General features: G+C 39.4%; 1 protein-coding gene across 2 annotated transcripts in view; it reads left to right on the forward strand.

Moving 5' to 3' along the window:
* ACBD6 (acyl-CoA binding domain containing 6) overlaps positions 1-23352 on the forward strand; it is a 206533-nt gene extending 183181 nt beyond the window's left edge. For both annotated transcript variants that reach the window (XM_008066240.1, XM_008066241.1), the window contains one exon: positions 23072-23352. In XM_008066240.1, the coding sequence (XP_008064431.1) occupies positions 23072-23226 (155 nt within the window). In that variant the 3' untranslated portion in view covers positions 23227-23352. The remainder of the gene's footprint in view (positions 1-23071) is intronic.
* The last annotated feature ends 1018 nt before the right edge of the window (positions 23353-24370 follow it).

Genomic DNA, 24370 nt, shown 5'->3' on the forward strand with positions numbered 1-24370 from the left:
GGGAGGGAGGGAGGGAGGGAGGGAGGAAGGAAGGAAGGAAGGAAGGAAGGAAGGAAGGATGGATGACAAATCTATAAGCTAAGCTTCTACCTTAAGATACTGGAAAAAGAATAGTAAACTAAGCCTAAAGAAAGGAGAAAGAAGAAAGTATTAAAGGTTGAAATAGAAATAAATGAAATCAAGAATAGAAAAACAATAAAAGACATCAACAGAATCAAAAATTGATTTTTTACCACCTAGTCAACCGACAAAATTACATAAAGTAATACATTATCATATTTAAGCCAATAGATTTGGGGTGGTTTGTTATGCAACAATAAATAACCAAAACAACTTGTCATACAGTCATGAATCAGCTTCAGATGGATTGAAAGTATAAATAAATAAGAGCAAAATTTTAAACTTTTGGAAGAATACAGATGTTCCTCAATTTATGACAGGATTACATCCCAATAAATTCCTCATCATTTGAAGTTATTATAAGTCAAAATACATTTAATACCCTGATAAGCCCATCATAAAGTTACAAATTATATGTTAAATCATTATAAGTAGGAAACCGTCTGTATATTGGATAAAAAGTGGTTTCTTAATAAAACACAGAGAACTACAAACTATAATTTAAATTATGATAACTACATTAAAATTTTAAACTATAGAACAAAAGATAGTATAAGCAAAGTAAACATACAAGCTACAGACTGGGAGAAGATATTTAAAATGCAAATAACCAATAGAGGATCACTATGTAGAGTATATAAAGAACATCTACCTAGTTAATAACAAAGACAATTCAATAGAAAAATAGATCCAAAACATGGAGAGTAAAATTCACAAATGCGGAGAACAGAATAGCCAACATCAAGAAAAGATGCTCAGCCTTACTAATAGCTGTCAAGATTAGTCTGAAATTGTATCTTACTTACAAGCTAACAAGTTAGCCTGACAGAAGTTTCATGGTTGCTGGCAAAAGATACAAAACTTTTGGATCAGAGACAAAAGACTTTATTATCCATTGCACAGTAAGCAGCGTGAGCTTCTTGCTTTTGTCATTCCCCCTTGCCTCCAAAATTTCACTGGAGTGTCGCAGAATGGCCTAGGTAGATACTGCACACACAGAGTGTTATAGTTTAGGAATCCTATCTTAGAGAACTCCAGTCTTTTGTAATGAGCTGTAAGCAAACCTGCCCAACCTTTGTCCAGGAAGATGTATGATGTTTATTATTCTGGATAATAAACAAACCTACCTTTTATCTGGAAGAAAACACTATCTCTGTGGTTGGGGTTATTCATTATATATGCATCCTTGGAACAATAGCTTAAAACAGCAGTCCCCGACCTTTTTGGCATCACGGACCAATTTCATGGAAGACAATTTTTCCACGGACCAGGGGGAGGGGAGGGATGGTTTTAGGATGGTTCAGGCACAGTACATTTATTTCTATTATTTTTACATTGTAATATATAATTAAATAATTATACAACTCGCCATAATGCAGAATCAGTGGGAGTCCTGAGCTTGTTTTCCTGCAATTAGTTCAATCTGGGGGTGGTGAGAGACAATGACACCCAAAGCCTGTTACTTGTGTCCAGTCTACTCTGTAATCTCATTTTGGTTGTTGTCACTGCACAAAACCCTGCTTCCAAAAGATAGGATGTTGGCAATGGAAGCAGGCTTTTTGGTGCTTTTGTGACAATCTCAGAATATTTCACCTTGACTTTAATCCAGAATGTATGGAAATTGAAGTTGTCTCAAGCATACTTTTAAGGCTACTATTATTTGCAATTTCAAGCAGTTGATCCTCTTCTAGCATGGGCAAAGCAAATTCACCTTGCTTATTCACAAGTGGGTTGTGGATCCTTTCCTCCCCAGTTCAGGGTTCTTTTGTGGCTGGGGAGTAATGCTCAAGCTCTTTTGAAAGCTGAGGCATGTGGTCATGCAGTAGCTGGGGAAAAGAAGGCCCTAACTCATTCTTTTTCAAAAGCTCTTCTCATGTTTGAAATGTATCAAAAATCCCAGTGTTCTCTCATCACCTCCATAATTCCAGTTTGGCTTTGAATGAAGCCACTTTATCTGCCGACTTGAACACAGCTGTTGTTCTCCCCTGAAGTGACAGATTGAGTTTGTTGAGCAGGTTGAATATGTGACACAAGTAAACAAGTTTTGCGACCCATTCTGTGACACTGAAATGTGCTGCCAGTGGTGAAAGTTCTTCTAAAAGAAATCTCTGGAGTGGCTCTCGTAACTCAAAAACTGTGGCCAGTGATCTACCTTTAGAAAGCCATCTCATTTCTGTGTATAAGAGAAGACGTGTGTGCTCTGCATCCGTCTCCTCACAGAGCTGCATGAGCAGACATGAGTTAAGGGCATGTACTTTAATGTGGTTGATCTTTTAATCACATCCTGCAAAACATTGCTAACGTTCAGGTGACATTTTTTGGCTAGCCAGCTTTTCTCTATGGATGTCACAGTGCATAGACTCACATTCACAAATGACCTCTTTGACCTGAATAGTGAAAACGGAAACCTGTATAGTCATGGCAGCCACTCCATCTGTGCATAAACCAACACAAAATGACCTATTCAGTTTTCATGATGTGTAATCACATTCAAAGACTTGAATATTGCTACAGCTGTGGTATTGGTTGGCAGTACATCCTCCTGAGAAATATATCACACAAAAACAAGCAGTTGTCTTGTTGTCAATGGCATTGTTGGCAGTAGACTTGTCAACCTGGATTGCGTACCATGGTGACTCATCAATCCTAACAATTGTGCCTCAATATCCTCTACTATTTCATCAGTTTGTCTAGTAATGGTGCTAGCTGAAAGAGGAACATGTGCCACCTTTTGAACTGTAGCCTCTCCTAAAAGTTCACAACAAATGTCCGTAGCAGCAGACAGGATCAACTCTTCACCAATAGTAAAGGGCTTCTTAGCTTTAGTAATGCGGTTAGCCACTAAGAATGATCTCAATGCAAACACTGATGAAGTGATGGCCTTCAATAATTGCCTCTGTTCTTTGTGTTAACATTCTTTTCTTTTGAAAAACTCCAAAACCCTGTCTTTTAAAATAGGGTGCTTAGTCTCCATGTGGCAAAGCAGTTTTCAAGGTTTCTTGACTTTGGTGGATAGCTGGTTGCCACATATTATGCAAAGCGGGCTTGGAAATGTGAATCACATTGCAGTGAACCCATAATTTAAGTAGGACTCTTCATATTTTCTTTTAAATGCAGTTTTCTTTTTGTTGGTGGTGTTAGAGTCTTCTGCCATCTCATCATTAAGTCTCTCCCCCTTTTCAAAGAAGCTTATTTTTTTTTACATTTGTTTTTTATTCATTTATTCAGTTAGCTTGTGGGCTTACCAAAACTATGACTGAGACAAGTGTGCAGTGTGAGAAAGAGGTGCAGACAGAAGTGCTAAATAAAATAATGGGCAGGCCATTCACAGACTAAAGTAAGTGTCAGATTCTGACTTAAAGCCTGTTGCCAGATGCAGCTGTACAAATGAATTACAATAGGATTTTGTAATGAGTCTGCAAGCACTTGCTTTATTATGGTCTTGGCACAGTCAAACCTCACTGCTAATGTTAATATGTATTTGCAGCCACTCCCTAGTGCTAGCATCACCACCTCAGCTCCACCTCAGATCATCAGACATTAGATTCTCATAAGGAGCACGCAACCTAGATCCCTTGAATGTGCAGTTCACAGTAGGGTTCACATTCCTATGAAACTCTAATGCCGCTGCTGATCTGACAGAAGGCAGAGCTCAGGCAGTAATGCAAGCAATGGAGAGAAAGGGTGTAAATACAGATGAAGCTTTGCTCACTCACTCTCCACATACCTCCTACCGTGCCCAGTTCCTAACAGGCCACAGAAAGGTACCAGTCCATGGCCGGAGGTTGGGGACTCCTGCCTTAAAAATAAAAACTGTCAGTATCTCTGCTTATAAGACTTGCAGAAATGTGAGAGACCCTTCAAGAATTGTCTCCCAACAGTAATGAGGGAATGTGTATTAAAACAGATTAAACTTCCTCTTGGTCAGACTGGCAACATATAAATGTGTACAAATACTAGTATTAGAATGTGGAACAATAAGAAATCTCATGCATTGCTGATGAGAGTGTTAACTACTCTTAACAACTACTTTGATACCAGTTTGGTAAGATGTGGCAAAGCTGGCCGGGCTTGGTGGCTCAGCCTGTAATCCCGCGCTTTGGGAGGCCAAGGTGAGTGAATTTTCTGAGCCCACGAGGTCGAGACCTGCCTGGGCAACTTGATGAGACCTCATCCCTACAATAAATAAAAAAAATTAGCTGGGCGTGGTAGCATGTGCCTGTAATTCCAGCTACTTGAAAGGCTGAGGCGGAAGGATCGCTGGAGCCCAGCAGGTCGAGGCTGCACTGCACTCCTCTCTGGGTGACAAAGTGAGACTCCAACTCAAAAAAGAAAAAAAAAAAAAATATGTAGCAAAACTGAAGATACACATACTCTACAACACCAACCCAGCAATTCCATTCTAGATACATTCCCCAGAAAAACTCCTGAATGTGATCTATATGCTAGTTACATGGATAGATTCATCATAAGAAAATATATATACAGTTGACACCTGAAAAACACAGGTGTTAATTGTATGGGAGTACACTTATGCACACATTTAACGAAACATAATTAAGAACATTTATTGCAGCATATTTGTAACAGCCAAAAATGGGTTTTATTCACCTCTATATTTCTCTGTATGCTGTGCTTATATTTGTTAATTAAAATCACACATATATAATATATGTACACACACATACATATGTATTTTATGAAAGCGCCACCAAAAATGTGCACATATAATGCAGTGTGCAGGTAATCTGTAGACTCCTGTCTATAAATAGACCTCTGTATAGTAGATATTATTTGCCCCATTCACTAAGCAAGGAAACCAAAACTCAAAGAGGTTAATAAACCCTGGAACCAGAAATGCAAATCCATGTCTCTAGATTTGCTAGGAAAGGCGAGGAAAATGAATGCTTTTCCAGGCCTCCCTCCAGAACATCCACATCACTGATTTCTCAAACATGCTTACTTGGTATTACTATCATATGACTCCTCTGATATTTCTAAGAGCTGACTGTTCTAAACCCAATTTCCAACTCAAAAAAAGCTTTTCTCAGCCACTCTACAGCTGTGATGGTAATTTGGGATAACTAGGTTTAAGTCAAACAACCTGGTTGTTTGTCAGAAAAAAAGGAAGAATAGAAGATGATAGTGATCATGAGGCCTTCAGCACAAAATTGAAGGCTGCCCCTTTGGCCTGATGCCTTGCTTCAAGTAGCCAACTTTCTTTTACTCCAAAATATTTACCATAAGAACTAGCATCTACTGCTCTGCTTACAAAGACAACCCCTGCTAATGCACCCACATGCTTTCCTGAATCATCCCCTCATTCCTTCTTTCTTCCCTCATTCAGACATTTTTCAGTACTTTCTCTGTGACATGTACTGTTTGCCTTTATTTTTTCCTTCCGGAAACTGTAGCAACAGCTAACCAGACTAAATGTGCCCTTGAGAATCTGGATGAGTCATTCTGTCATCCCTAGTTAACCATTAGGGGTGAATGCCTTTACGAATGTGGGAATGTGTCCTTTTAAGTTTGATATATTTAAAATGCATTTATAGTTGACAACAGGGTGGGAATTTTTCAAAAGGTCTGACTGGCTTCAAAATAAGCTCTATTTTCTTTATGTACAGATACAGAAACATCTCTAAGACACTGTTGACTGAAAAGATGAAAGTGTAAAACAGTGTATATGGTCTGCTGCCATGAATATATGTTTGCTAGTAAATGCATTAGATACCTCTGGAAGGATACATAGAAAGTTAATAATGTGCCATGTGTGGTAGCTCATGCCTGTAATCCCAGCATTTTGGGAGGCCAAGGTGAGAGGATTGCTTGAGCCCAGGAGTTCAAGACCAGTCTGGGCAACAATAGCAAACAAAAAAATCCAAAAATTTACCAGGCGTGTTGGCTTGCACCTATAGTCCCAGCTACTCAAGAGACTGAAACAGAAGGATCGCTTGAGCCTGGTAAGTAGAGGCTGTGGTGATCTGTGATCCATGCCACTGCATTCCAGCCTGGGTGACAGAGTGAGACCCTGACTCAAACAGAGGAAGAGGAGCACTTTTTTTTCCCTGTGAACTCTTTTATGAAATCCATATTTGGAACCACATGTATATATTACTTGTTCAAAACATAAATTTAAATTATTTTAAATCCACATATCAAAGGCTCTATTAGTACTATGAATATAATTTACCCTCTTAATTATATTCCACTCATTCAACAAGTATGTATTAAATATCTACTATTTAGTGGATAAAATACACCAAACATTCTTTTTAAGATAAGAGATATACCCAGATTCTTTCACTTCCTACCCGTAAAGAAGGACCCAGTGACCATCATGGTAAATGTGTGAGCAAACACTGTATGTGGGGAAACTCTAGGCTTGGGTTTCATTGCCACCACAGCCTGGAAATAATGCCTCTTGAGCCAGAAATATTGAGGAGTCAAAAATGAGATCCTGTGCATGAGCCAGGGTCTTCAAAAAGCTACGCTCTCAGTTAAAAAAAAAAAAATCTGTGTGTAAGTGCAGTATTTTTAAAAAAGGATCAGATTAATATAAACAGTTGGCCCACTGGCAACTGTGGCATAGAGAAGACAAAGAAGCTTATCTGCCTCAGACCAATATCTGGGTGGGAACAAAAGTCCCACAAGTTTGGGGTTTTCTTGAGGGGCATGTCTCCAACCTAGACAGCTAGACAGCACAGAATTCCTCCAGAATGAAGCCCTGCTGAGAATAAGCTCACAATCCAAAATTACAAAATACACTTGAGTGAATGTCAGCAGATACAACAAACCATAAGATTAGACTTTGTGGACTTCTGTAAACTACTGGATAAAAATGATCAGAATAAGTCCATAAAATCAAGGAATCAAAAACACAAGAACAAGACACTCCAAAAAAGAAGAGGCAGTTTTGAAAGAGAATCAAATAGAACTTCAATAAATAAAAAAATACAGAACTCTTTCAATGGATAGGCTACAGTACAGAATTGGCACAAGTAAAAAAAATGTAAATGAAATGTTGATAGTGGAATTAGAAAGTTCAGCTTTTTTTTTTTTTTAAATAGAAGTTCCAGAAGGAGGGATCAGGGGAGAATCAATACTTGAAGATATATTTACTGTTGGTTTCCAGAATTGATTTATACATTGAAATCTTCAGATTCAGGAATTGTGAGATCTGATTAGGAATAATATGAGGTATTCATCTAATGGAAGACTATATGCAACAAGATCTCCCACAGCAAAATGCAACAGCTTGGATAAATCTCATACATATTGGTGAACTCAAGGTACGAGACACAGAAGAATGTATACAGTATGTGTCTCACTTAGAGGTAGGCAGGATAGTGATTACCTTGGGGAGAGTAGGCAGGTAGCAAGCAACCAGGAGGAGTTAACAGGGGTGCTTTTGAGAGTCTCATAATGATGTGATTCTTGATCTATGTGCTAGTTACATGGATAGATTCATCATAAGAAAATATATATACAGTTGACACCTGAAAAACACAGGTGTTAATTGTATGGGAGTACACTTATGCACACATTTCTTTCTCTTTTTTTTTTTTTTGAGTTGGAGTCTCACTCTGTCACCCAGACTGGAGTATAGTGGCTGCTCCTGGCCACCGCAGCCTCGACCTGCTGGTCTCTGACGATCTTTCTGACTCAGCCTTCCAAGTAGCTGGAACTACAGGCACGCGCTACCACGCCTGGCTAATTTTTTAATTTATTTATCGTAGAGATGAGGTCTCCCCAAGTTCCCTGGGCGGGTCTCGAACCTGCGGTCTCAGGCAATCCACTCACTTCGGCTTCCCAAAGCGTGGGATTACAGGCTGAGCCACCGAGCCTGGCCCAGATTTTTCTCAATAAATATACTAGAAAAAATTTTGGAGTCATGCAACAGTTTGAAAAAACTTGCAGATGAACTACATAGTCTAGAGATACTAAAAACATTAAAAGTTAAATATGTCATGAACACATAAAACATATGTAGCTATGAATCATTTACTACCATATCATTTACTACCATAAAATATACACAAATCTATTACAAAAGTTGAAATTTATCAAAACTTAAACTCTTATAGACTGTACATGATGCCATTTGAAAGAGAGAAATGTAAACAAATGTCATGATGCAGTATTAAATCAAAACGGCATAAAGTTAACTACAGTACCTATTGTACTACTACTTTAATAATTTCATAGCCACCTCCTGTTGCTGTCACAGTGAGTTCAGGTGTTGCAAGTATCCGTTTAAAACACCCTGGACTGTTGATCATGTCCTCGTGAGCAGGTCATCTCCCATAAACGGCATATCTCAGTAAAAAGCCATGTCCCGCAATGCTCAAGTATTTCCATCATGTTTATAGCAATACCATAAACCTTGACTAACACCGTGGGACCCATGCAAAGTGCCCCCAGTAATACTGGAGCTGCTCCCAAGAAGCAGAGAAAAGCCATGACATTACAGAAAAGTTTAAAAATGGCTTCATATGTACCATAGACTACGGTCTGCAGCTGTGGGTGCCGCCAATTCAGACAGACGATTTATCTTATAAACAGATGACATAAACTTACAATTTCTATGAATACAGTATAGTACTGTACATATGTATTCTCTTATGATTTTTCTTAATAACATTTTCTTTTGTCTAGCTTACTTTATTGTGAGAGTCCATATATTATAATGCATATACTTTAATACATATAACTTAGAAAATGTGTGTTAATCAACTGTTTCTGTCATCAGTAATGCCTTCAATCAACTATGGTCTATTAGTAGTGAAGTTTTGGGGGAGTCAAAAATTATATACAGATTTTCAACTTTGCATGGGGTCAGAATCCCTAACTTCCACATCGTTGAAGGTCAACTCTGATTTTGACACTCTCTGTTTGTATTTTATACTCTGATGAGTTTGCACACAGAAAAAGTTAAAGCCTAGACAGACATATGGTGATGGTGTTACTGTTTCTATATATAAAATCTCACTTAATCTTTCTGACACATGTCTGAGCTAGATGTTGCCTTTGCCATTATAAGATGAAAAACTGAAGTCCATAGACATGGACTCGACAAGGTAATACAAGTTGTAGGTAGCATAGCCAAGACATTTGTGCAGATCTTCTGATCCCACATTTAATCCTCTTTTCGTAATTCATAAATAATTACAGTCCTGGTATCCTTTTAAAGCAGACATTATTTTGTGGAAGATACTTTTTTTTTTTTTAGAGATGTAGTCTCACACCATCCCCCAGGTTAGAGTGCAGTAGTGTGATCATAGCTCACTGCAACCTCAAACTCCTGGAAGCGATCTTCCCACCTCAGGCCCCCAAATAACTGGGACTAAAGATGTGAGCCACCACACTCAGCTGAAAGATAGTCTTTTTTTATTTTTAATTTTTTTGAGTTGGAGTCTCACTCTGTCACCCAGACTGGAGTGCAATGGCCGCTCCCGGCCACCGCAGCCTTGACCTGCTGGGCTCTGGCGATCCTTCTGCCTCAGCCTTCCAAGTAGCTGGAACTACAGGCGCGCGCCACCACGCCCGATTAATTTTTTATTTGTTGTAGAGATGAGGTCTCATCGACTTGCCCAGGCGGGTCTCGAACCTGTGGGCTCAGGCAATCCACTCACCTCGGCCTCCCAAAGTGCTGGGATTACCGGCTGAGCCACCGAGCCTGGCCCAAAAGATAGTCTTTTATAGAAATAAAATTAAGGACATCTTTTATTGTTAGTCACCTTGGTCAGTGAGTAAAAAGTAACTTTCAAGATTGTATTTGTGAGCAAACACATATCAATATCTCTGTCAGCTTTTATCATCTATAGACATTTATAATCTTATTTCTGTTCATTGAAAGTTTAGACATTAATAAAAATTATCAGGAATCTTGCCCAGAATGATATGGAATTCTTATCACTATCTCTCAATATTAAACTAATCATTGTGAAAAGAACAAAACAAATACCATATATGTCATATTTAAGGTAATTAAACACTAAAATAATGCTGTTAGATTCTGGCACTATAGATACATAAAGCTAAGATTCTGAAACTCAGGAATGTTTTATAAAAATTAATATGTTAAATTTAATTAATAATCACTTAGAGGACTGACTCATTATTAAATTTAGATTTTTTTACTAGGTCACTGGACTTTTGTCAGTTTTTTAAGGAACTCTTATATTTAATCATTACTGTATATTAAGAACCTATTATATGCCATGGAATCTGCTGGGCATATTTTAATCATTTGGTTGCTTAATATTCTTTAACCCCTTTTATTTAGTTGGCACTCAATAGCTATTTGTTGATTTGATTTGATTTTAGGATCCTTAACCTATTCTTGGAACTTTCCTAAGACTATAAGTATGGTTAAATCCAGTGAATGCAGACAGTGTTGGGGATGTCTTTGGGGGCTTAGCTATTATTTTTTATGAATTACGATCAGGCTTGACAGCTGTCCTTGTGTTGACAGCTCTTCTGATTATAGCAGTTGTCAAACTCCATCTTTAAGCAGGTTGTAAATCCTGGCTTCTTCCGATTAAAACTGGGTCAGAGCCAATCGCAGGTTAACTAGAGGCCAGTATTCTACTACTGTATATCTTTACCAGTTCATTCTAAGTGGGCTTTGTGTGGCAGCATACCAAACCCTTATTTGCCTGTATTTTACCTGGGTTGTTTTGAATCTTCAGATACTGGTCCTCCTGTTATTTGTGATTAAACATGGCCCTTGCTGAAGAGTATATTGGTGTAAGTGTGGTCTTCCTTATAAATGGCCTGTTACCCTTCTCCTCCTCTTCCTCCGCTGGGAATATTAATATCATTGCATCTGTGTCTCCCAGGGGAAATCAAGGCTTTTCCTTGCACGTGTAGTCATGTGATTTCGGAGTGGGCAGGCTTTGTATCCTCATGAGCCCTTGGTCTTCCACGTAAAGCACCATCTGTTCTGTTCCCTCCACACTGTTACAGGGCAGTAGGAGGAGGCATTAGAGTGAAAATAAATAAAATAAAAAAAGAAAGAAATTCATCATCAAAACCCTGAGGATTAATGGAGTCAGAAGGCTCACTGCTCTGAATGAAAATTCATCTTCACCTGTGCCAGTGTCAGGGCTGCCTCTGTGGCACTTGACAAATAGAGGTTCCCAGGGTACCATAAATTTAGCAACTGTTCTAATCCCTGTAGACTCGCTCAAGCTTTTCCGAGATGGGCTTACAACTGTTTTTGTATTTCCCAGCACATTGTGGGCACTAGTCTATCCCTTCATTAATTTGGTAAAATGTTAGTGCCCTTTCCTTCTCCCTTCTCTCATCTTCTTTGCCTTTGTCTGTTTTGAGGGGATGGGCAGCTTACACGTTTCTGAAAGACGACTCTACATGGTGACTGGTGTTTCACTGAAGATGCCAAAAGCAGATGAATCAATTTACTAATGAATTTTGAGCAAATACTAAGTACCTAACATTATGCTGGTTGGAAAAGAGAATATGAAAAAGCATGTGCTCAAGTAGCTCAGCCATCTCATTGTGGGGACAGAATACTTTCTTCCACAACTATTTGTTGGGCACCTGTATGTGCAAGTAGACTCTATGCTAAGATAAACCTCACTGATGCTGTCAACATGCATCTCCAAGGGGCCATTGCAAGTGCCCTCACATTAGAAGGCTCACCAGTGTGGCTTAAAAGGACCCCTGTCCTGTAAGTTAGCCAGTCTCTTCCTTTTTTCTCTCTACTACAACTTCCTGATTGTTTATGCTCTCATGTGAGTCTGTCTTTGCATAAACGATAGGCATTTGTTAAGAAAACTTTCTTTTTTTTTTTTTAAACAGCAGGATTTATTGAGAGGACAGGAAAGCTCCTATAGTGGGAGGGGACCAGGGACCTGAGAGACTTGCCCAAGAAAACTTTCATGTGGACACCTTATTTCTTGCTCTGAAGTACTGCTTTGCAACCTTAAGTTCCAAATTTAAATCTCACATTAAAGTTAGACTTGAGCTTAAATTTAATTCATATTTGTCAAATTAGGGAATTGTTATTAGCCCTGGGGTAGTCTTTCTTTAGCTGGTTAACTATAGTTCCCTATATTGGAACTTAAAACTTATGCTTCATTCCTGGTTTGGCGCCCATAGATTTATGTCTCACATGTCATCAGTGCCCCTGTGCCTGAGGTGTCCATTTTTTGTGTGTCTTTAGCCATAGCACACATCTACATAGCCCTGATTTTCTTCCTTAAGTGTTGGGTTAGATTTGATCTGACAGATCATGATGATTATTATCACATATGATGATTTATATGCTGGGAGCTTTATACCTCTGCTTCTGCTAAAGGTCTTATTTTAAAACCTAACCAAGTGTTTCTCACAATAACTTGGGACTAATAGCTGCACTACTAATAAATGATTATTGCTCAAAATATCAGTGTCACATAGCTAGTTCTATGCAGGATAAGTAGCCTCTTTTCACAGCTATGTGACACAAAGCAATGTGTCTTTAACTTTGTTCTGCTTTATAAGAGACTGTCTTCCATTTTTATCTAATTTGATGTACAGTGATTCATGATAAACCTTTCAGAAATTTAAAATGTTGATTAAAGTAATTTTGGTAATTTTACATTCTCAAAGAGGTTTTATGATCCTAAACACTTTTCCGTCAAATCCTGGGCCTTCGTAAAAAAAAAGTCTGTCTCCGCCTTTCTGTCTGGGGCATCCCTCAAGATGCAGAATAGCTCTTGAGTCTCAGGAACTATCCAGAACTATGATCCCAGCCAAATAACAGTGACCTCTGGATTGGAAAAGGTAGTCCTTGCTTTTCTCTGCTTTTCTCCTATTCCTCGTTCATCAAATATTAATTAACATTTATACTCTGGCAGCCTTCTGAAGTCCCACACCATTGAGGGCAGACATCAGGTTCCCAGACAGTCTGATTGTAGCTCAGAAAAATTTCTGCCCTCCACTTGGGTTCACTCAGAACCACCCCTGAGCTCATGAGGTTATGGATAAGAGTCTGTTGCCTCAGTTTGTCAGGATTAGTAACATAAAAGATCACAAAAGCTGTCCCAAGTACCTAACCCATCACAACATGGTTTTGGCTGTCAGTTCTATGCCCACTTCACAGCACAGAGCCAGGAAGCCCTGAGCTGAAAGCATCCACCCAGGGAGAGAAGATGTCAAGAGAACCAGAGAAACTACTTAATCTTTACCTAAGTACCACAGAGAGCAAAAGGAGAAATATCACCACTAAATCATTTAAAACCAAACACCTGGGGAGTTATGCTTCCCCTTAAGGTGGAGAAAACTGCAAGAGAATTGTGTTCTCACCCTAACAGAAAAAGATGGACAGTTTACAAAATCATACCTTCTTGTGGACACACCAGAGAGCAGAGGCTGTATGGCAGCCAAATAAGCTGAATTTCATTGAGTGATAGTCCCCTGCAAGACACACAAGCCATTTCACCATTGGCAGAACACCCTGAGAAGAGACAGCTACCATTAAAGTGGTTAGGGAAAAAAAACAGCTAAAATTAACAAATTCTTAACGTGAGCTAGCATGACATTTTCGATTAACTGGGAGCTCCAGGCCCAAAAGGAGTCCTCACCTATGTTCTTTTTCATCAGCTGGGTGCTCATGAGAGAAACTGAGAAGAAAGACAGCCTCTTTTGTGGCACTCAGGCATGAAACCCTCTCACTTCCCTGGACCTTTTCTTTTTCTTTTTTTAAGTAACTAATTTCTGGACATAAAGTTTGTATATATTGTATATAACATTATGTTTTGAAATTATACATTATGAAATGGCTAAATTGAGCTAATTAATATATGCATTACCTCCCATATCATTTTTTGTGGTGAGAACACTTAAAATTTACTCTCAATGATTTTCAAGAATATAGTACATTGTTATTAACTACAGTTGCCATGTCTTACGGTTCTGCACTCTTATTTACACAAAGCCAATTCTTCAAGCCGTAGAATGGGAGCTGAAAATCCAATCCTCCTCTCTTCCTGTTTTTGGGCCCAGGCAGATATCTTGCTCTTGGAGTGAGACTAAAAGCAAAACCTGCCTCTGGGGAGGGGTAGGGAACCCCTGGGCTCAGGACCTTGCACTGATCCAAAGCAGATTCCCACCACTTGTGGCAGGTCAGGAAACTCTCTCCCACTTAAGACGTTGCCCCACCACACACATATACACAATGTTTCTCTCTCTCTCTCTCTCTCTCTCACACACACACACACACACACACACACACACACACACACACACCTCAGAGTGTGGCTGACATTGAGGGAGAGTGTGCAGGAACACAGGAGCACTGAAAAGTCACCACCCCTGAGGTCCTGCCTAAGACTGAGACCAGCCCTGAAGGACCAAGAACTCTATCTCACCTCACCATGAACCCAGCCCTAGTAATCTACTGATGGAGGTTGGTCAGAGTATAGAAAGAAACTCCCTCTGTGGTATAGACATGCAGAGACTGCTGAAAGCTGAGAGTGGAACAGTAGTGAAAAAACCTTCTAGCACCTAAGCATGAGGAGCAGCAGCCTATTGCTGGAGGAATTTGAAGACTGGGACACACTGGACTCATCTATGGCAACAACAAACCCAAACCCACTACAGCTACTGGCTAGACCTAACACCCACACCAATGATGTGACAGAAGACGATACATTCTCATTTCTGGGTGTAAATAGTATTATTTAGCTTCTACTGTTTTCCATTCAGTTAAAAATTATGAGACAAAAAAAAAAAAAGCAAGGGAAAAACAACCCATTGCCAAGCAACAAATCAGTAATTGATAGAACAAGTACATGAAAATTCAGCAAGGATATGGAAGACTTGAACAACTTGAACAAGACTATGAACCAACTTGATTTTAATTGACATCTATGGAACACTCCACCTAATAACGCACATTGTCTCAAGTACACATTAACTGTGCTCTATAAACTAGACCATATTCTTGGCCATAAAACCAACCTGAACAGATGTAAAATTATAGAAAGCATACAAAGTTTGCTCTCTGACTACCACAGAATTAAATTATATTGCTAAAAACTGCTAATGATCATCTGAGCCTTAGCAAATCATAATCTTTTTGCTGGCGGAGGGTCTTGCCTCAATGTTGATAGCTGCTGACCAGTCAGGGTGATGGTTACTGAAGATTGGGTGACTGTGGCAATGTTTTAAAATAAGACAACAATGAAGTTTGCTTTATTGATTGAATCTTCCTTTTAAGAAAGATTTGTCTGTAGCAGTCAGTGCTGTTTGATAGGGTTCTATCCACAGTAGAACTTCGTTCAAAATTGGAGTCAATCCTTTTGAACCCTGCTGCTGCTTTATCATGTTATGTTGTAGTCTAAAAACAGTGTTCACAGCATCCTCACCGTGAGTAGATTCCATTTCAAGAAATCACTTTCTCTGTCTGTTTATGAGAAGCAAGTCCTCATCAGTTCAAGTTTTATCATGGGGTTAAAACTTGATATTTAGTCATATATTCAGGCTCCACTTCTAATTCTGGTATTCTTGCTATTTCTACCACATCTGTGTTTTCTACTGCCACTGAAGTCTTGAACCCCTCAAAGTCATTCTTGAGGTCTAGAGTCAACTTCTTTCAAGCTCTTGTTAGTGTGGATATTTTGACCTCCTATGAATCACAAATGTTCTTAGTAGCATCTAAAATGGTGGATCCTTTCCAGAAAGTTTTCAATTTACCTGTCCATCAGAGTAATCATTACCTATGGCAGCTATAGTCTTACGAGGTGTATTTCTTAAATAGTAAGACTTGAAAGTTGAAATTATTCATTGATCCACGGACTGTAGGATGGATGTTTTGTTAGGAGGCATGAAAGCAATATTAATCTTGTACATCACCATCAGAGCTCTTGGGTGACCAGGCACATTGTCAGTGAGCAGTAATATTTTGAAAGGAATCTTTTTCTGAGCAGCAAGTCTCAACAGTGTGCTTAAAATATTCAGTAAACCATGCTTTAAACACTTGTGCTGTCATACAGACTTTGCTGTTCCATTTCAAAAGCACAGGAAGAGTAGACTTAGCATAATTCTTAAGGGCCTTAGGATTTTCAGAATGACCAGTGAGTACTGGCTTCAATTTAAAGTCATCTGCTACATGAGCCCCTAACAAGAGAGTCAACCTATCTTTTGAAGCTTTGAAGCCAGGCACTGCCTTCTTGTGGTTATGAAGGTCTTAGATAGTGTCTTCTTCCAATAGAAGGCTGATTGATCTACACTGAGGATCTGTTGTTTAGTGTAGCCACCTTCATCCATAATCTTAGCTAGATCTTCTAGATAACTGTGGCAGCTGCTAAATTAGCACATTAGGCTTTGATTTAAGGGAATATTGTGACTGGTTGATTTTCTACCCAGATCACTCAAACTTTTTTCATATCAACAATAAGGCTGTTTCACTTTCTTATCATTTGTGTGTTTGCTAGAGTAGCACTTTAATTTCCTTCAAGAACTTTTTCTTTGCATTTACAGGCTGGTTAACTGGTACAGGGGCCTAGATTTGGCCTAAGTTTTGACATGCCTTCCTCACTGTGTAATCATTTCTAGCTTACGATTGAAAATGAGAGATGTGTGGTGTCCTTTTACTTGGACACCTGGAGGCCATTGTAGGGTAATTAATTGGCCTAATTTCAATATTGTTATGTCTCAGAGAATAGGGATACCCAAGGAGACGGGGAGAGACTGGGGAACAACTGGTCAGTGGAGCAGTCAGAGCACCGATCGATTAAGTTTGCCATTTTATATAAGCACAGTTGATGGTGACCCAAAAACAATTACAATAGTGACATCAAAGATCACTGATCACAGATCCCCATAGCAGATATAATAATAATGAAAAAGTCTGAAGTATTGTATCATCACAATGTGACACAGACACCCAAGTGAACACATGCTATTGGGAAAATGGCACCAATAGACTTACGCAACGTAAGATTACCACAAACCTTCAATTTGCAAGAAACCCAATGTCTGCAAAGTACTCTAAAACAAAGTACAATAAAATAAAGTATGCCTGTGTAAATATTTTGCACTGAATGAAAATGAAAACATTCTCATCAAAATTTGTGGGATTCAGCTAATGCAGTGCTTGAAGACAAAGTAAATGCTTTTATTAGAAAAGAAGAAAGGACAATGATCCAGGCTTCTACCTAAAAAAAAAGGAAAAGAAGAACAAATTAAACCCAAAGTAAGCACAGGAAGAAAATAATAAAGATCAGAGCAGAAATCATTGACGTGGCAAATCAGTGAGAAAACTAGTGAAATCAAAACCTAGTGCTTTGTAAAGATTAAGAAGACTTATAGTCCTCTAACCAGACCAATACAAAAAAAGAGAGAGCGAGAGTGAAGAAACAAAAATGAAAAGGATATATCAATACATATCCCAAAGATATTGTAAAACCAATAAGGAAACAGTATGAACAATTTTGTCCCAATGAGTTAGGTAGATGAAATGGACAACTTTCTTGAAAGATACAAGCTACCCAAAGTTCTCTCAAGAAAGAAATGGAATCACACGTTTCTAGTCCCAGCTGCATAGGAGGCTGAGGTGGGAGGATTCTTTGAGGCCAGGAGCTCAAGGCTGTGTGCACTGTTGTCATGCCTGTGAATAGCAACCACGCTCTAGTCTGGGCAACATAGTGAGGCCCCATCTCAAAAAACAAACAAGAAAAGAAAATCTGAATAGCCCTATATCTATTAAAGATATTGAATTTCTCGGTAAAAACTTTCCTACAACAAAATCTCCAGGCTCCATTTTAGTAGTAAAATCTGCTGAATGTTTAAGGAAGAAATAATATCAATTCTACACACAAAACTCTTGCAGAAAATAGAAGGGGAGGAAACTGCCCAACTCATTCTATGAGGCCAGCATTACTCTGATACCAAAACCTGACAAAGACCTTAGAGGAAAAGACAACTACAAGCCAATATTCTTTATGAACAAAGATATAAAAATCTTTAATAAGATGTTAGTAAATTGAACCCAGTAAAACGAAAAGGATAATAAATCATGTTCAAAGTGTGTTTATCCTAAGAATGCAAGGTTGGTTTGACAATTGAAAATCATTGTATTTTATAGTATCAATCAACCAAAAATAAAACATGTAATCATTTCAATACATATAGGAAAGGCTGTTGACAAAATTCAACCTCCCTTCATAATTAAAACCACAATAACAAAACCTCACAGCAAGTAGTAGGGAACTTCCTCAACCTGAGAAAATGTCTTTCTTGATGATAATAGGCTGAATGCTTTTCCCTCTAAGACTGGTAACAAGGCAAAGGTATCCATTATCTCCACTTTAATTCAACATTGTACTTAAAGTTCTTAGTCACTTTATTAAAGCAAGGAAAAGAAATGAAAGGTATATAGATTTTAAAAGGAGAAATAAAACTTCCTTTATTTGTAGATGATGTGTCTACCTATGTGGAAGACCCTGAGAATCTATTTTAAAAAAACCAAAACTACTAGAGGTGACCAGGCACAGTGGCTCATGCCTGTAATCCCAGCACTTTGGGAGACTGAGACAGGAAGATTGCTTGAGCCCAGGAACTCAAGACCAGCCTAGGCAACATAGCAAGACCTCATCGGTACAAAAAAAAATAGCCAGGCATGGTGGCATGCACCTGTAGTCCCAGCTACTCGGGTGGCTGAGGTAGAATGATCACCTGAACCCAAAAGGTTGAGACTGCAGTGAACTGGAATCATGCCACTGCTCTCCAGCCTGGGTGACAGAATGAGAACCTGCTTAAAAGAAAAAACCCTACTAGAACTAGTAAGTGAGTTCAGCAAGTTCATAGGATACAAAATCAATACATAACAGTATTCCTACGTACTAGTAACGGACAATTGGAAATTGAAATTTGAAAACACAAGGTCAGTATACAATTATCAATTGTTTTTCTTTATACTCGAAGTGAACTGATTGGAAATTGAAATTTTTAAAAATGCTTCTTACAGTGGCCTCAAAAAATGTGAAATTTTTGGTGATACAGCAAACAAATCAGTATAAGATTTGTGTTCTGAGAATTCCTAAACACTGTGGTAGAAGTTAAAGAAAACCTAAGTAAATGGAGAGTGATACTTGATGGATCAAAAGACTTACTACTGTGAGGCTATCCATTCTACCCAAATTAATCTGTAGATTCAACATGATCCCAGTTAAAATTCTGGCAGGATATTTTGTAAAATTTTACAAGCTGATTCTAAAATGTATTTGGAAAAGCCAAACAGCCAGAATAACCGAAGCAACTTTGAAAAAGAACAAAGTTGGAGGACCCACACTGATTTCAAGACTTACTATGAAGCTACAGAAAGCAACATAATGTGGTGTTGGTATAAGGACTGATGTGTAGCTCAAGGACACATGATAGATAACCTAGAAATAGATTGTCACGAAAGGCTAGTGGGTTTTTGATGAGGAAACCAAGATAATTGCTGGATACGAGGAAAGTATTCTCAACGTGTGAAGCTGGGACAACTAGACCTCCGTATGCAGATGGACGGAGTGAACCTCAATCGTTTCCTCATGCCCTACTCAAAATTAACTGGAGATGTAGGATCTTAGACATGTGTGTAACAGCTAAAATTACAAAGAAACTAGAAGAAAATTGTTGTGATCTTGGGTAGGCAAAGATTTTTTGGATAGAAAACAGAAAACGCAAACTAGAAAAACAGATAAATTATACCAGTTAGTCTACCTGCCAAACATTTCTAAGCTCTCTAAATTATTCTTTATAGAATTGTCATCCTAGCAGACAAATTATGCCACTCTCTTCCTCATAAATGCCTGTGAATCACATGTGAAACCCAAACTTCTTAGTATGGCATTCAAGGCCTTACATAATTTGACTTCAATCTAACCCCTGTAGTTTCAACTTTTTATTACTTTCCTGAGCCAGCAGGCAGTTCTCAGAATTCCCTGCTATACGTCTGCTAGTGGTATTTTCTCACTCTGCGGTGCCTTTCCTTCTCAGAGTACCTGGCAAAACTCTATCCTTCAGAGCTCAGCTTATACACCCCCTATCTGTGGTATTTTTCCTGATTCTTCCATTTTCTCCTCACCTCTTCCCCCCCGGCTTTGCAGTGTGTCCATCTCTGACACAGTACTTATTCTTCCTTTGGTGTTAGAGTTGGTGATTTGCGTATTTATAATATATTCTCAAGAGCAGAAATTGTACCTTTATTCTTGTTAGGACTAGTACAGTATGTGCTCAGTAAAATGGCCATGAATCAAGCTCCATACCCTTTCTCTATGTTTTTAGCTTTTTGTTGGGTAATAATTGCACTACAAAAAAAAGCATTTAAAGTGTGTATAAACATTTTAAGATATAACTTTTAAAAATGGGGGCCAGGCACAGCGGCTCATGTCTGTAATCCCAGTACTTTGGGAGGCTGAGGTGAGAGGATTGCCTGAGCCCAGGAGTTTGAAACCAGCCTGGACAACATGGTGATTCCTCATCTCTACAATAAATTTTTAAAAAATTAGCCGACTGTGGTACTGCAAGCCTGTAGTCCCATCTACTTGGAAGGCTGAGGCAGAAGGATCACCTGAGCCCAGCAGGTCGAGGTTACGATTGCCATGATCATGCCATTGCTCTCCAGTCTGGGCAACAGAATGACAAAACAAAAAAATGTATCTACCACCTAGCTTAAGAAATAGAACATCACCAATAGATTTGAAGCCCCCATGCATGCCTCCCCAAACATGTGGCTCCCTAGCAAGTCCCCGAGATCACCACTGCCCCTAATTTTGTATGAATGCTTTCCTTTATAGTTTCACTACACATTTGTATGTCTAAACAAGAGTGTTTAGTTTTGTCGATTTTTAAAGTTGTGTTCAAATAGAGTCATATGCTCTATAGTCTTCTCACTTGCGTTTTTCCCTTCAACGTTATGTTTTGGACATAAACCCTTGGTGTGAGCAGCTAGAGTTCATTCATTTTCCAGGTTGTATGGGATTTCACTGTACAAGTAAATGATATTTTATTTTGACATGCTACTATTCATGAACATTTGGGTTATTTACATATGAGGTCCATTATGAACAGTCCTGCCATGTAAATTATTGTAAATATCTCCTAGCGGACACATGCAAAAGCTTCCATAGAGCATATAACTCCAGGTAGAATTGTTGGGTCTGAGGGTCTGTAATTCCAGAGTTCTGCCTAGATAGCTGCACACCATTGCACACGCTCCAAAGTCTGAAGGGCGCTTCCCTGCCACAGCCCATCTCAGTGCTGGGCACCGTCGAAGCCCTTAGTTTCCGCCAAGCTAGTGGGTGTGAAATGGGTTCTCCGGATTTGCTTTTCATTTCCTTGGTGAATAATATGGCTCGTCTTTTCCCATGTTTATTGCCATTTGTGTTTTGTCTGTGCGAAATGTCTATTTTGCCTTTTGCTCAGTTGTCTCAGCACTGTCTTATGAACGAGTCTGTGTTTCCTCAGGGGTCTGCAGTGCTAGTTTTGTCATGAATCAGGTTTTCATGTGTGTACCCAGGAAGAGAGCTCTCTGTTCTCACACTTTGGTATGTTTGTCCGTCGTGAGGCAAGACCATACAATCTTTAGAATAAGTTTTAATATCTATGGGTTCTTTTTCTCCTCCCTATGCCTTGGACTTACCAGTGACACCCATTGGTGCCATTTAATATTTTTTAAAAGTTCCCTAGAGCAGTGATCCTCGCCTTTTTGGCATCAGGGATCTGTTTTGTGAAAGACAGTTTTTTCGTGGGGGGTCTGGAGGGGTGGGGGTCAATCATCAGGCATTATATTCTCATAAAGAGCATGCAACCTACTTCCCTAGCATGTGCAGTTCATAGTAATGTTCACAACCCTGTGAGAATCTAATGCCACTGCTGATCTGACAGAAGGCAGAGCTCCACTCAACGCTCACTTACTTCCTGCTGTGCTGCAGGTTCATGATGGGCCGTGCGTGGACTGGTACGGGTCTGTGGTCTGGGGATTGGTGACCCGTGCCCTAGAGGGATAGTCTTACTAGTAGGCCAGCTTTAAGTTTTTCATTTACAATTTTGAAGTTCATAACTCAGGAACAGAAACCCAAACACCACGTGTTTTCACTTATAAGTGGAAGCTAAACTAAGGATCCACAAAGACAGAGAATGGTATCATGGACATGGAGACTCAGAAGGGAAATGGGTAGAGGGACACAAGATCGCCTCTCGTGTACAGTGTGCACAGGTGGGGGTGGCGGCACACTTAAAGCCCAGACCAAAAACTATATGTACCCCTAAAGCTATTGAAATAAAGAGGAAAAATTAAGTTCAATCCCAGCATTTTGGGAGGCCTAGGCAGGAGGATTGCTTGAGCCCAAGAGTTTGAGACCAGCCTAGGCAACATAGTGAGAACTTGTCTCTACAAAAAATTCAAAAATTAGTTGGGCATGGTGACACACACATGTAGTCCCAGCTACTTGGGAGGTTGAGGAAAAAGGATCGCCTAAGCCCAGGAGATTGAGGCTGCAGTGAGCTGTGTTCATGCCACTGCACTCCAGCCTGGGAGACAAAGTGAGACGCCAATTCAAATATTGTCTGACTTTACAAAACTTTTAGCCTTTTGCCATATCCTGCATTCCTGTCATTATTCTGAAGTAAAGATCACAGTAAAATCAATACATAAACACTGTATTTTTTAATTCCTTCACTCCATCCTGTTCTTAAAGAATAGAGTCCAAAACCCTCAGTTTTAAGAAATATATTTGTTTGTGTGTTTCTAGGCAACCAGAAAGGTACATTTGATTTTCCCAGGCCTTAAAATCTAGCGTAGTGCCACGGTCCCCATCTACAGGTCGCCGGGCCACCGTGAGAGCCTGGCCTGTGGCCCAGTCTCCCTGGTTGCCGAGCACTTTCTTTTGCTGCTGAAGTACTTGTTTCTCTGTCTTGTGGTCACCTTGCTTTCCTGTTGGTTTCCTTTCAGCTGCTGCCTGTGAGTTTTTGGATATCGTGGAGCTGCTGCTCCAGTCTGGTGCTGACCCCATGCTCCGAGACCAGGACGGCTGCCTGCCAGAGGAGGTGACGGGCTGCAAAGCTGTGTCTTTGGTGCTGCAGCGGCACACGGCTGGCAAGGCTTAATCAGAAGACTGGAAAACCACAGTCCATGATAGCATAACTATGAAAGAAAACTGCAAAAATAATCCTCCTTTTACCACCTATCTTTGGTATGTATTGGCTAATAAAATCAATTCTGAGGAACTGGGATTTTGACGTCTCAGCAATTCATTCGACTTGCATCCATTCTGGGAGTACAGTTTTGGTGTGAACATGTGTACTGTGCATAATATAATCCAATTCTGCTGAGCATGCTCTGAAATTTATCACTGCTTTAGAGGATAGGGAGAGGAGGAGACAGATCATATTTCACAACGCTAAACATGGCTGCTCTTTTAAAAAACACACAGAAGCAAAATGTGACCCACAAGCACTATGCTGACAATTAGGGAAAGGTCCATGAGGGCCCAGTATGGTATGCATCAAGTAATTTTGTAACATTTTGTTCAGCTGGTCTGAATAGGTAGCTAAAATGTCCATTCTCTTAGCAGAGGAAACTGAAAGATACAAAAGAAAGAGATGGTAAGGAAAAGAAAGCCAAAGAGAAAAAGGGCAGATTTTTGTCACAGAACACCCAAATTTACTGATAATCTCAAAACCTTGGGACATTTTAGAATAATATCCAGCAATCTCACTCTAGGATTGAAGCAGATTCTGGGGGATTCATGGGGTTAGGTCAGGATTCTTTAAACTCAATTTCACAACAAAGGAAAGGAATTTCTTTAGGACTCTTTTAATTGGCTATAACTTTTCATGTGTTGCAGAGGTCTGTAAAAAAAAGCTCGGGGCTTGAACTCTTAGGCCTGTTTGAGTCTATCTACTATGCTTTTGTTGAAGTTATTACTGGACACCAGAAAAGCTTCTGTTTTTTAATTAAAAATATACTCAAGTATGCTGTTTTTTAATCTAAAGTGTGGACGAGTATGCCACTCTTTTTTTTTTTTTAAGTTGGAATCTCACTCTGTCGGCCAGCTGGGCTCAGATGATCTTTCTGCCTCATCCTTCCAAGTAGCTGGAACTACAGGCATGTGTCACCATGCCTGGTTCATTTTTTGATTTATTGTAGAGATGAGGTCTCGCCAAGTTGCCCAGACTGGTCTCGAACCCGTGGACTCAACCTTGGCCTCCCAAAGAGTTGGGATTATAGGAGTGAGCCACCATGCCCGGC

The sequence above is a fragment of the Carlito syrichta genome, unplaced genomic scaffold (assembly GCF_000164805.1).
Source record: "Carlito syrichta isolate Samal-C Ts95f unplaced genomic scaffold, Tarsius_syrichta-2.0.1 Scaffold308869, whole genome shotgun sequence".
In the NCBI taxonomy this organism is placed as follows: domain Eukaryota; kingdom Metazoa; phylum Chordata; class Mammalia; order Primates; family Tarsiidae; genus Carlito; species Carlito syrichta.